At 47.3% G+C, this 14,118-nt stretch overlaps 1 protein-coding gene across 2 annotated transcripts in view; it reads right to left on the bottom strand.

Moving 5' to 3' along the window:
* Window positions 1–8,003, bottom strand: part of UBASH3B (ubiquitin associated and SH3 domain containing B) — a 135,398-nt gene extending 127,395 nt beyond the window's left edge. Inside the window, exon 1 of one of the 2 annotated variants that reach the window (XM_037841762.1) lies at window positions 7,459–8,003. In XM_037841762.1, the coding sequence (XP_037697690.1) occupies window positions 7,459–7,510 (52 nt within the window). In that variant the 5' untranslated portion in view covers window positions 7,511–8,003. The remainder of the gene's footprint in view (window positions 1–7,458) is intronic. The other variant, XM_037841761.1, reaches the window with a different exon arrangement.
* Window positions 8,004–14,118: the final 6,115 nt, after the last annotated feature.

Below are 14,118 nucleotides of genomic sequence, written 5' to 3'. Positions count from 1 at the left end.
TAAGTGACAGCAGAGTGAGAGCCCAAAGCCAGGGGCCTGACAAAAAGGTAAGCCTGGTTGCTTTCATTGTGGTGCTATCAGTGGATTACCTACCAGAGGTCGGCTACCTGTACAGCTTTATCTACCTGGGCCTTGAAAAGGCACACCTGCTACTCAGAGGGTCTGGAGTGGATCTGCAGCCAGCTAGAGAGAGAGACTGGCTTCAGAGTGCCAGGTGGTGAAACGTGACATTTGTCCTTTCCTCCCAAGGACTGCACAGAATCGAGTAGGATGCTGGGCATCCTGTAACAGTTCAGGCAAACTCTGGATGTTCATTTGAGGTCACTTCATGATAGGTCTCATCCTCCGAAATAGTAGGTGGCAAAGAGCATGACTGCAAATCTCTAGGAAAACAGGGATGATGGCAAGATGGAACGACGCTCAGCAAGAAGGGGGACCACCTCTCACCTCCCCTGACCCCTTGGCAGAGGGCCCAGAGGACTCAGGCCATGGTTACCTCCATCCTCTGGGGAAAAGAGGAAAAGCAGAGATACTCCATAAGGGCTCTATGGCCTCTGGGAGAATCCTCCAATCGAGCAGATGAGGGCTTTCAGTCCTGGTGAGGACTGTAGCATTGTGTGCCCCCGGCCCCGTGTCCTGTCTGGGGCTCTGCCCATCACAGTGCAGAGAGCACCTGTTCTTTTTTTTAATTAGATTCAGTTTTATTGAAATACATTCACATACCATACAACTATCCACGGTGCGTAATCAACCGTTCACAGCACCACCATACGGCTATGCATTCATCACCCCAATCCATCCCCGAATACCTTCCCCACATCAGAAAGAATTCAGAATCAGAACCAAAAATAAAAGTAAAAAAAGAACACCCAAATCACCCTCCATCCCACCCTATTTTCCACCTAGTTTCTGTCCCCATTCCTCTACCCATCCATCCACACACTAGACAAAGGGAGTGTGATCCACAAGGCTCCCACAACCACACCGTTACCCCCTGCAAGCCACATTGCTATACAATCGTCCCCAAGAGTCGAGGCCACTGGGTTGGAGTTTGATAGTTTCAGGAATTTACTTCTGGCCACTCCAACACACCAAAACCTAAAAAGTGCTATCTATATAGTGCATAAGAATGTTTACCAGTGACCAGAGAGCACCCGTTCCTGAGTGCACTTTTTGTTTCTTTCTCTCCAGGCTTGAGTCTGATTGCATTTGAAATGAATTAGAATTACCATCGGGTAATCCTTCAAATTTCCAGCCTCAGGTATTTATTATAGTCAGCAGCTTGGGAGGCACTGGCTCTGCCCTGGGCCTGCCTCCACTCGGACCTGGCACCCTTTAGGACAGAGAGAGAGGGCACCAGGGGGCAGAATGAGGTGCTGACCAGGAGGCATCAGTGGGACTGTACCCCTCATTCACTCCTTTATGCCCATGGTAGAGTGAGGACTGGGAAAAAGAACCAGATTTGGCCTGCTTGCTTGAGAAGTGAAAAGAGCAAGCTGGGCAGAATAATATCACCACTGAGCAGCAGGAATACCTAACTCACTTTTACTGAAAGCCAGGCGCTCCCCAGCCCTTTGCATGGATCAGCAGCATAATACCCTCCCCTGCCCCCCAACAGCCCATCGAGATTAAGTACTGTTATTATCAGCATTTTACAGGCAGGAAAACTGAGGCTTAGGAAGGTGCAGCAACTTGCTCAAGGTCACCCAACATGTAAGGGGCAGAGCTGAGATTCAAACTCAGGCTGACCAAACAGAATGCCTTCTCCATAACAAGGGCAGGAGGAAGAGAGAGAAATAAAGATTGGGTCTCTTTAGTTCCCACAGCTGAAGCAGAGGGAAGCTGTCTCCCTCCCCACACTCCATGCCTGCTGGGATGGTTGTGGCCCTGCCAGCAGGAGCAAAGCTTGCAGAAGACATGATTTCCTAGGTTTGTTGCCTCTCTGAAAAGCAAAGCTTTTAGCTCTGAGAAGTACTGTCCACTCAGTGACAGGCAGCTGGAAAATGAGGCAGCCCAGGGTGGGGGACAGGGTGGTGAAAGAAACCACAGGACAGAGGCATCAGGCAGAGCTGGCGATCCATCCCTGCTCCTCACACTCTGGGGACCCGCTGGGCAAGGCATGGATCTTCTGAGCCTCAGTTTCCTCCTAAAATGATTGGTGCCTGAGAACTGATAGTGATTACGTATGGGAATCCGCTTTGAAATCTTGAAGGTGGTCAAAAAATCTAAGCTATTAGTAGAAATATGAGTTTTCAGAGACGCTGTGTGTAAAGGTTTATAATTAAGCTACTAGCACATGCAAATGTATCAAGGTCTAGTCAGCAATAAAAAGGGATGAAGTACGGATACATGTAGCAGCATGGATGAATGAATCGCAAAACCAGTGTGCTAGATGAAGGAAGCCAGATGCTAGAGTCTGTCCGGTATGACTCCATTGATATGCAATTCTAGAAAATGGAAACTAATCTAGAATGACAGAAAGCAGATTGGTGGTTGCCTAGAGTTTGGGGTGGAGGAGGGACTGACTGCAAAAGGCTACAAGGAAACTTTTAGGGCTGACGATGGGCCGTATCTTGGAGTGGTGATTCAATGGGTATATTCAGCTGTCAACCCTCATCAAACTTTGAATAGGCTTAGTTATTGTACCTAATTTATACCTCAGTAAAGTGAAAAAGAAAGCTCCTTGTGGAGCAGGGCCTCTGTGTGGACTGAGAAGTTCACTAGATTTGCCATTTGTAGCTTAGGCTTATGTGTGGCAACACTGACCCTTTCTGTGGGGCTGTGGGCAAGCCTCTGAACTCCTCTGAGCTTTAAGTCTCCTCACCTATTATATAAAATGGCTTTTATCCCCTGCTTTACCTCACCGGACTGCTGTGTTGATCAAGGAGGATGTTTGGCGTATGTGAGAGCAATTCGCAAACTGCCAAAATAATATCCAAGTGTCAAGGAGACTTGTGTGGGCTCAGGGTCACGGTGGTAGTTAGAGACTGCCTGGCCCTGCCTCCCTGAAAGACCCCTTCAGCTCCAAGTGGGGTCTATTTTGTCTTCTTTCTATCCAAGATCCTGCGGAAGCAGCTCTAGCCTCCACCCCAGAGTCAGTTACATTCCAGAGATTCTGGGCTTGATTAAATGCTTTCAGGGGATCCAATGTCAACCCACAGGTAAGCTGGAGAAAGCCAGAGAAACCAGATACTTGCAAGATGCTTCTCAACTCCTAGTGCCGCCAGCTTCAAGCTGCTTTATCTTTGGGCAGTGAGGCAGAGTTAAAGCAGCTTCTGTCCAGAACAAAGTCAAAAGGGGCTTATTCCAGCTCTTTCCTTCTGCCACTGTCCTGTTCTTTAGGTGTTGTTTCAAATTTTTCTGGTAGCAAAAAAGGACAATCCAATAGTATGTGTAAATTCCCACTGGAAACCTCAACCACCATCTCAACTTCCTTCCTTTTCTTCCAATACAACACAAGAACCTAATAATACCTTGGATTCAAATTATATTTTTAAATGTTTCAAAATCCTTTCAAAAGCCCTGCAAGGAACACAGGATAGGTATTAATATGCAACAAAGGTGATGAGGAGATTGAGGAAAAGGGGTTAAAAAGAATACCTAGAAGCTTCAATTGCCTGTTAGAAGCTGGACAAACCTGGGGCTCTTGACCCTGCCACAGTGTCCTTTTCACAAGATTATTATCTCTCAGTTATTATTAAACAATCAAACATTTCCTGTAAACAAGGAAAGTTCTAGCCACAGGCGGCCTCAAAAAATAAAAAAATAAAAAAGGTCAGGGTCATGTCAATAGGGGCTCCTCAACTTCAAATGATTCAGTGACTTGCTCACAGACAGACAGTGACCCCAAGCTACAGAACAGAAAAGAACTTCTCCAGATATCACAGAGGTCAGTTGGGGATGTTAGTGCTTTGAAGTCAAGGAGGGTCATGCAAAACAGCCACTCTTCTTCCATGCTATGCTCCAGTCATCTCCTGGCCCCTGAGCCATCCCCTCCCCAAAGGCTTTTGCCCAGCACACTTCCTTTAGGTTCACACCAACCTCAGTCCAATCTCAATGAAGGTGGACCTTTATTTTCAGAACTTGTGGAAAAGGGAAGGGCTCCCAGGCAGAGAAACAAAAAGGAAGGGATGGGCCATTTTGACCCCTTGAAAATCTCCTTCCTGATGTGTACCTAATACTTGCACACGCATGCACCATGAAAACTTTCGCTTCTCAATCTTTCTCCACGCAGTAGGCTCATCTACAGCAGTATCTAAGTTGGACCAAAGTTCATGCTGCGGGGATGGAAAAAGCAAGCACAGCTCCAGGGGATGGAAAAAGCAAGCACAGCTCCAGGGGAGTAATGAGCTAGAGAGAACACCCTGAGGTCACCCTGCTTCTGTCTGCTCCTCTCCTTTTAGCTCTGTCAAGCACTTAACAAGCATGCATCATTATTCCCTGGGAAGAGCTAGGGGGGCTGGAAGGGCACCTGGCTCATTCTGGCCTGAGAGCGATTTGCTGGCCCACCAGAGCCCAACTGGGTGCCCCTTCTTGCTGCTGCCCAACAGCAGACCCAGTTACCACCCAGAAGGGGAAAACCAGAGCTGTCAGCCATGGCTACCTCCCTTCTCTCAGAACAGGCCGCTTTTGAGACATCCAGCTCATCTCCTCTTGAGGCAGGGCCTCCAAGTCTTCCTGATTCCCGAAGACCGTCACTTCTCTCTCCTGCCTTGAATTTTCATCAAGCTCCTCCCTCCAGACTTCAGACTCAGGAGAGAGGCTTCTCATAAACAAAGCCTAATACCTTTGCTCTCGTTTTTTTTTCTCAATGCTCCCAAGTGACGTTTAAGGCCTGGACTCTACAATGTGAGATGGCCCTGTGAAGAGGTACCACTGCTTCCTGACCTGAGTTATGTTATGGAGGGGAAGGCTGGTGGCGTCAGCCGTGCTGGGTTGAGGTGGAAGGAATGAAGCCTGGGCAGGGAGTTTTGACCTAGACTTGGTGACCTCCAGCCCCGCTTCGAGGCAGAGAATTTAAGAAACACAGAGCAGCAAACCCAACTTCCCAGCCTGCTTCATCGTGACCTACTCTGTTGTGTCTTCAGGAAAGAGAAGCAGGGTTAGTGATCATAAAAGTCGCTGCGGTAGGCTGAGTAATAGTCCTCCAAAAGACAGATATCCATGCCCTAATTTGTGGAACCTGTGAATATTACCTTATATGGCAAAAAGGATTTTGCAGATGTGATTAAATGAAGGATTTCAAGATGAGGAGATTATCCTGGATTATCCAGGTGGGCCCTAAATGCAATTACCTAGAGCCTGATAGAGGGACACAGAGGTAGACTGCAGAGAGATAGAAGCAGCAGAGATTAGAGTGATGCAGCCACCAACCAAGGAATTGCAGCAGCTGGCGGTGGCAAGGAACAGATTCTCTGTTAAAGTCTCTGGATGGAGCACAGCTCTGCTGACACCATAATTTCAGACCAACAATGCCGATTTTGGACTTCTGGCTTCTAAGAACCATGAGAGGCTAAATTTCTGTTGTTTTAAACTACCCAGTTTATGGTCATTTATTCAGCAGCCACAGGAAACTAACGCAGTAGCTCAGACTTAATAATTGCCCACTATGTGCCAGCCACTTTTCTGAGTATTTTATGTGCATTAACTCATTTATGTCCTGGCTCTGGGACCTGAACTGTGCAGACATGCTGCCTGGGTTTGAACTGCATCTTCACTACTTAGGGTTATGACCTTGAACAAGTTAGGAAACTTCTCTAACCATCAGATTGCCAATACATAAAGTGAGCTTACAGTATCTTCCTCATTGGGCCTCATTGGAGGATCAAATGGATAATACAGGTAAAGTGTTTAGAATGGTATATAGTAAGTATACAACAAAAGCCAGCTATTATGAGATTTCAGAGGGGGAGCCCGCCAAAATTAGACCATCATACTAACCTATCAGGACATATACAAGGCCTTCTGAACCCAGCACAGGAATTGAGATGTCCCTTTAAAGCTGGCTTAATTGCAAGCACGACAGTTTAAGCTTTAACTCTTTCCTTAATTAAGCAATTTAGGTCCTTAACATTGGCTTCGGCCTCGAATTCTGCAGCATCCCCCAGCACACTTCTGGAAAACTATGCACATCAGATCATTCACACAAAGGACCTAACTTGCAGCATCCACACCCGACACCCTCTGCAGAGCCCATCACACCTTTTCCCTGTAACTCTGTCACTGGCAATATGAGCCCCTGTACTTAGAAGTGAATGGAAGGCAGAAACCATCAGTCTGTTTTGTGGCCTTCCAAGGCCACTCCAATCTATCTCAGCAGGCTGGAGAGAATGATAAATTCAGGGGTCTGCTTTCATTAAGAGAGCAGAAAGAAAGAGAGTAAATTAGGTTTGTCAAGGGCAGGGGAAGGGAGACCTAGCATTATCACCTGAAAAAAAAAAAAAAAAAAAAAGAGGAAGATAAAAGAAAGAGCTTTCATTAACTTGGTCCTTCCTGATAAAGTTTGCCCAACTCTCCCATTCCAGTGATATAATTCAAAGTGACAAAGAAGAAGAGCCCCACAGGATCCCAGGCCTCCATGTCCCCACTTAAGTAGTTGCAGGGGCAGATTATCTGGGGGAGATTAGCCTGGCCTCAGGGCCTTGGGTTCAGGGTTCTGGCCCCACACCCTGGAGTTGACCACCTTAAGAAAACACCTGCTGCCGCTACCCTGTGCCTGACAGCAGGCCTCTTCCTAGCAGGCAGCAGGAACAGCCACCTGCGCCAGTGCCTACCGCTGCCCTTCCCTATCTACCTTCCAAAGGAGATAGGACAGCTCTCCCTCCTTACTCTCAGGCACCCACAGATTTCTGCGCTGCCGTCACCAGTGACGAGAACCCTGGTCCCCTGGAGGAATCGCTTTTCCCCATTCCATTCTCCCTATCAATGAACACGCAGCAACACCCACGCTCCCGCTCCTCCTACTCGGGAGGGAAACCGAAGCGGCGAGCGACATCCGGAGCTGGAAGCCACTGCAGTGGGGGCGCCGACCTCCCTGCCCCGCCATCCCTCGCCCTTTCCCAGCTACTCCAGCTTGCAGGACCGAGAGGGTGCCGGAGTCCTCTATCGGGCCCCGCCTCCCCGTGGGACTCGGCGGCGGAGACTCACTCCGGGAGCGCGCAGGGGAGCGCATTACTCCCTTCCCGCGGGGACCCGGCGCTGGGCACCGCACTCGGGGCTCGAACCCGCTGCCCTCGCCCCCCGCCCCCCCAGCACCAAAGGCAGTCTCCCGGCCGGCGCTCCTTGCCCGGCGGCGTGTTCCCCAGGACCCCCAGCTCCGGGGGGGATGAGCCCCGGGCTGCCTCCGCGCGCGTCCTGCACCCCGCGGGTCGTGGGCAGCGGGCAGCGCGCGGCGGGCGGGGCGTGAGCGCGGGAGGAGAACCGGAGGGAGCGCTGAGGGCTGCGAGCCCGGACACTCACGCGCGGGCTCGGGGGAACCCCATGGAGAGCAGCACGTCCAGCGCCGATCCATGCTTGATGGTGCCCGGGCGCTGCTGGCGGTTCCTCCGGGGGGTGACTTTGCTGTACAGCTCCTCTCGCGCGGCCATGCCGAGGGGACCGGGGCTGCCGTACTGAGCCATGGCTCAGCGGCCGCCCATGCCGGGAAGGCGCCGGAGCCCGATGATCCGGGAGGCAGGAGCGGAGCCGGGCTGAGCCCGCCGAGGGGGCTGGGGCACCGGGAGCCCGGCGGGAGGCGGCTCGGAGCTTCCCCGGTGCCGAGGCTCTGACGCTTCCTGGTGGGGCCGCCCGAGCCTCAGGCGCCGTCGCGCTGCCTCCGCGGGACCTGCCGGCGGCTCCTCCGGCCCCCGCGGCCCCCAGCGCTGCGCCCGCAGTGGCTCTGTCTCCTCCGCCCCCCTGCCTTCTCCTCTCCTAGCAGTCCGGGAATTTGCAATGAGTAATTTTTGAATGGATCAAAAAGGAAAAGGAACCCTGGTGGGCTGGCCCTGCCTCGCCTGTGCCGCGGCCCCGCCCCTCTCTTAAAGGGGCAGCGCTGCTGCTAGGCGGAGGACCCAGGCGGCCAGGCTGCCAGTGGGCGGCGGTTCCCGAGAGCCGCCCCCAGCGCCCCAGTCCTCTTCTTGGCCTATCAACCCAGCTGAGCCTCAGAACACTAGATCGACCCATTTCAAGTGTCGTGTGGTTCTAGGTGGGGCTAATAATGGAAATCGGGCGAAAGAACGATGACATTAATGGATCAGAAGGCCAAGACATAAGGCTCAGATAAAAGGTTTTTGCTTCTGAAAGACCCTGCCAAACCCAGAGGGTTGTCAAGGCCATTGGCGGCCAAGCAACTAGACTGAAGACATACCGTACCCTCCAACGGCTGTGGTCAGTGACTTTGGATAGCGAATTCAGCGGAAGGAATGGGGCCTAATGTTCACAGAGCTGGCAGGATCTGGGAGGGGAGAGGGGAGAAGGGAGGGGCGAGGGCGGAAAGGAGAAGAAGAAGAGGGGGAGATAAAAGGACGAAGGGGGATGAAAGAGAGGAAGTGGGAGGAGGGTGGAGGGAGAAGGGGGATAGGAGAGAAGAAGGACTAAGAAGGAACAGAGAAAGGACACTTTCTAATTATGAGAGCTGTTCAAAATGGAATGGAATGATTTTCATGTGGTAGTGAGTTCCCTGTCAAAAAAAAGGATTCAAGGAAAGACTAGATGACCACTCCTCAGTAATGATGAAGAAATGAGTTGCATCAAAGGTTGGAAAAACTACTCCCACCTCAAAGAATTCACTCCCCAAACCCCATACCGTGAACTTGGCTGGGGAATATTCAAGTTCTTTCATCAGGAGGCAGTCTTTGTGTTCAGCCAAGGACAGGGCACCGCTGGGTGTAAAGAAAAAGGCATGGGGCTAGTTGCATCTCTTTTGGTAGTAATAATAATAATAAAATCTAATATTTGTTAGGCCCCTGTATACACCAGTCATTCGTAAACCCAGAAAGTATTACACAAATAATAACTCAAATTTATTGAGCACATAATAAGCATAATAACTGAATTAATGGTTAAATTTCTACAACAACACTATGGGGTGTTTACTCTTACTATCCCAGTTTTATAGATGAGAAAACTCAGCTCACAGAAGTTCTGGAAGCCAGTAAATGCAGAGCCAAAAGTTTAACCCACTGGGGTGCCTTTGACAAGCTCACCACTCTCCAGCCCCATTCTGTTATCTGTGTGGATTATGATAAACTAATATGATGGCTTCCACACAGGAGGTTCTCCAAAAATGTCCCTTCCCTTTCCCTGCACGGAGTGTGGGGGAGGGATGGTGACCAGCACTTGAGTTGCTTTTTGATGCCTGTCATAAGGCATCTAAAGGTTTCACCAGGGGAAATGACACAGCTTATGACTTAGCCCAGAATTCATTTTATAAAGAATATCCAGTGCTGTTTGGAAGTAGGGAGATAAGGACTATTGGGCTAAGCAACAGTGTGTTTAGTTCTGCTTCCTGCTGGGTGAGGGATTAGGGGAATTTCCTACTAGTGGGAGCTTCTTCCAGAGCAAAGGGCATGTTCTGGAGACTTGGCAGAGTGCTTTTCTAGGACACGGAGGAAAGGAACGGAACTGAGCCCAGAAAACCATACCCCGTAGACTGGTGTCTTGGGGAAGTGTTCGGTAAAAGACTTTGGACCTTACCCAACGTCCTGAATTTCTTCCAAATGCCTAGACCAAGAGAGAGTCAAACGATGAGGATCCTAGTCAAGAAGAGAACAATGTCCACGGCAGTGCTTCGTAAACCAGAAAGTATTACACAAGTAATAACTCAAATTTATTGAGCATGTACTAAATGGTGGTGCAGTTTTTAGCTTCTTACACAATATGTAACTCATTCGATCCCTCAACAAGGCTATGAAATAGGTGCTACCATATTAGTGGTCATTTCACAAATGAAGATGCTGAAGCAGAGAGAGGTCACCTATCTTGCCCAAGGTCACATGGCTAGTAAGTAGCAAAGCCAGGATTTGAACTTTTAACATTTGACCAGATAATCACTTGCCGCCATTGATATGATGAAGAGACCTTGACCGTTTAGATGGCTGATAATGATAAGCTTTTTACTCCTCCAGACACAAAATTGGTGGATCTCCCTCCCTTTCTCCAAACAGATTGAATTAATTTGTCTCTCTCTCTGCCTCCAGGCAAACTGTGAGATAGAGGAAATGATGGATATAAAAATAGCTTTAGGTAGCCTGGAGAAAGCACTATGGGAAAGCAAGAACCTTAGATACAAACCATTTGGTCTGGGGCACTTGTACAGAAATTCCAGCTTGGCTTCCTCGTCCTTCTTCAGCTTGATGCCAGCAGTACTTGTTTTATTTAGGACTCTGTCATTTGTTCTGCAGAGAAGGGGAGGCCAGCAATTAGGATTCATTGTGCTTTAATTGTGTTGACTTTGAAAAGCTAGAGGCAGCTTTATAACTGTCTGTAACTGCAAAAGGAGAAGAAGCGTGACAATTCATCTAACAGCATATCTTACATTTGCAGGGAGGGGGTGGGGCAGAACTGGGTCCTTGCACGGAGATGGGGCTGACACCTCAGCTTCAACCTGCTGGCTCAGAAGGGAAGGCAAGTGGTCAAGTCCCCCTGCAGCAACTGGTCATGTCACAACCACCCTGGACCACAAAGTTCTTTTAGTTCATGTGAATAAGGTTATAATCGCCCTGCCCCGGCCACAGCCACTCTCTTGGTGTGGGGGCCCTTTGGAAATGGATGTAGGGTGCTCTAGATGGGCCTGGTTAGCTGCACTCACAATTTCTGAAGCTGCCCTATGTCGTTTCCTTCTCCTTTTCTATCTCCTTGAGAAAAGGTCAAGTGACTGCATTAAGAACAGGCAGTAAATTCTGCACGATGTCTGCAGTCCCAAGGGCTGGGATATTGCCTAGGCAAAGGAAGGCAGTTTAGAACCTCTGGGAATGCCTTTAGCCCTTAGACTTCAAGGGGATTCTTCCTGGCCAGATGATTTTGAAACCATGTGCTAAGGAAAGAAAGGAAGGAGCTTGGAATGGTTCCGGAACCCTAGGTGTTGGTTCTGACTTGAATTGCTCTCCACCTTTCTCTGGTCTTTAGTTTCCTCACCTGTCAGTGAGAGGGTGGGTTTAGGCTATGGAACCCTACGACTTTGCCAAGGGACCCTCAAGGGCTCTTTAGAAACAAGAGTGGGATTGAGGTCACCCAACTGAAGGTTGAATGGGTGAAGCATGAACCCTTGTTCCTTCTTCCTAGAGCAGGTACATTGTATAGTTTTAATTCTTGGAGGTTTTATGTAAGATTTTCTGTGGGAAGAGGGTTAGGAGCATCAAAACATTTTGTGAAACACTAAACTAAGTGATCTTTAATGCCCAGTTAGATCTGAGAGGCCATGCATAATTCAATAAAAGGAAAGGAAAGGGGAATGGCATGGGATTGGCAAGAAGGGGGAGATGATGCTCACGTTGCTGGGAAGAGAGGGACAGGTGAGAGATGGGTTAGGGAGAGAAGAGAGGGGCCCAGGCAGGTGGAGGGTTAGGATGAAAATGGATTTAAAAGGTCATTTCAGTCATACCTGTCTCCAGGCAGACCTGAGGCCTTGGAGGTCTCATTGTCTTCAGTTTCTCCCTAGGACTCTGCACGGTGTGGGAGGCATAGAAAGCCTGTGGTCGCCTTTGCTTTGTTGTTGATTGATGATGGAACCTGTGAAGCCAAGTCACGGAGGGAAAAAGGCCAAGACTGAAAAAGAGTTTGGAACACTGCTCCAAACCAAGAGAAAGTTTATATTTTTTCTCATATAATTGAAAAAGTTGCAAAAGGAAGAGAGGGACTGGGGGAGTCTATTTTCATTGCTTTTTTAATTTTGCCCATCTCTGAACAAAAGCCCAGCCTTTTGGAATTCCTCTCAGGGGAAGCTGCATTGTCCACTACCACCTGCCCCCCATCCCCATAAAGGCCTCATCCCCTATGTAATGGCCTCAGGGTGCATGTCCCTGTTTGGCCACATAACAATAGACATGTTGTGAAATAAACAGTACATGCTTTAAAAAAAAGTGTTTTTTTTTTAATCCTCTTCTCACACAACTTCCTTTTCATGTACAAAAGGAAATGCACAGATGGCATCAGGGGAAAATTAATTTCTAAAAATTAGAATAAAATTGAGTAGCTACGAAAACCTAGGTACAAGGAAAAAAGCCCCTTGATTTAAAAGAGTGGAAATAAGACTCATTGGCCATGATACTTGAAAAATAATTTTACCATTTAAAAATTTAGAAGACTCAGGGGTTGCAAGAGCTAATCTTAAAAATATACATTTTTAAAATGTAAGTTTACTCTAAAATACTCTTAACATGCATCTTAATGAATCTTTGTGGGACTCTGTACATTGTTGTTAAATATAATTTTTCAATTCATATATAATACATGGCATAAACATGAGTAACTTATGACCTACACAAACACAAGCTGGGAAAATCCCTTTATACCAAGCCATTCATATTCAGGCACTTTGGCCACTGGTATTCTGGTATTTCTTCCATTTTTTTTTCCTGGAAATTGGAAAAATTAAAATGCCACTTTTCATCTCCCCCACCTGCCCCATCCTTTACCTAAGCCACCCTAGAAAGTGCTTAGCTGCCCTTTCTGACAAGGCCCATACGGGGTTGGGTTATAGGTTTGGGAAAGAAAGCAAAATAATAATCTTGGGTTCCTCATCTTTAAAGTGGAAACAATCCTGATGTCATAGGGTTTTTGTGATAATTAAATGAGTCACGAATGTAAAAGTGCCAAGCCAAGTGCCCCGTGCTTGCTCAGGGCCTAGTGAAATGGTTTTGCCCCGTGTGTCACTCAGGCATTCACCTTACCATTCTCATGACATTTGTGTCCTTCTTTGCTTGAAGGAGACCTCATCTCTGAGTGTAACCGCCATCTGTGGTCCTAAAATGGCTCAATTTTAGTTATTTAGTTAGTTATTTAATCAGTTTATTTTTTATTAAAGCAGTTGTAGGTTTACAAAAAAAAAATCATGCAGCTATTACAGAATTCCCCTAAAACTCCCATCACGCAGTATTTCCTATTGTTAACATTTTACATTAGTATTGTACTTTTGTTAGAATGAATGAAACAATCTAAAGAAAATTATATTAACTGTAGTCCACAGTTTACACTAGGGTTTACTCTTTGTGTTGTACAGGTCCATGGGTGTTTGTTTTTTTTTTTTTAATTCATATTCTGATAATACATATACAACCTAAAATTTTCCGTTCTATCCACTTTCAGATATCCACTTTCAATTTAGTGGTGGTAACTGCACTCACAATGTTGTGCTACCATCACTCTATCCACTACAAAAATTGTTCTATCACCCCAAACAGACACTGTATAACCATTAAGCATTAGCTCCCATTCCCCACCCCCAGCTGGCCCCTGGTAACCTGAATTCTAGTTCCCAACTTTATGAATTTGCATGTTCTGATTATTTCATACCAGTAATATCACACAGTATTTGGCCATTTGTGTCTGGCTTATTTTACTCACCATGATGTCTTTGGGGTTCATCCATGTTGTCACATGCATTAGAACTTCATTCTTTTTTATGGCTGAATAATACTTCACTGTATATGCCACATTTTGTTTATCCATCCTTCTATTAATGGACACGGGTTGCTCCCACCTTTCAGCAATTGTGAATAACGCTGCTTTGAACATTGGTATACAAATATCTGATCAAGTCCCTGCTTTCAATTCTTTTGGTATATACCTAGATATGGGATGGCCAGGGCATATGGTAATTTTATGCCTTACTTTCTGTGAAAACACTAAACTGTTTTCCACGGTAACTGTGCCATTTTTCATTCACACCGATGTTACAAGAGCACAATGTACAAGAGTTCCTATTTTGCCATATCCGCTCCAACACTTGTTATTTTCCATTTTTGAGATAGTAACAATTCTAGTGGGTGTGAAGTTACATCTCATTGTGGTTTTGATTTGCATTTCCTTAATGTCTAATGATGTTGATCAACTTTTCATGTGCTTATTTTGCCATTTGTATATCTTCTTTGGAGAAATGTCTATTCAAGTCTTTTGCCCATTTATAAATTGGATTGTCTTTGT

Source organism: Choloepus didactylus, chromosome 6 (assembly GCF_015220235.1).
Source record: "Choloepus didactylus isolate mChoDid1 chromosome 6, mChoDid1.pri, whole genome shotgun sequence".
In the NCBI taxonomy this organism is placed as follows: Eukaryota; Metazoa; Chordata; class Mammalia; order Pilosa; family Megalonychidae; genus Choloepus; species Choloepus didactylus.
Note: the sequence above shows the minus strand (reverse complement) of the source record. Positions and strands in the feature narration are given on the sequence as shown.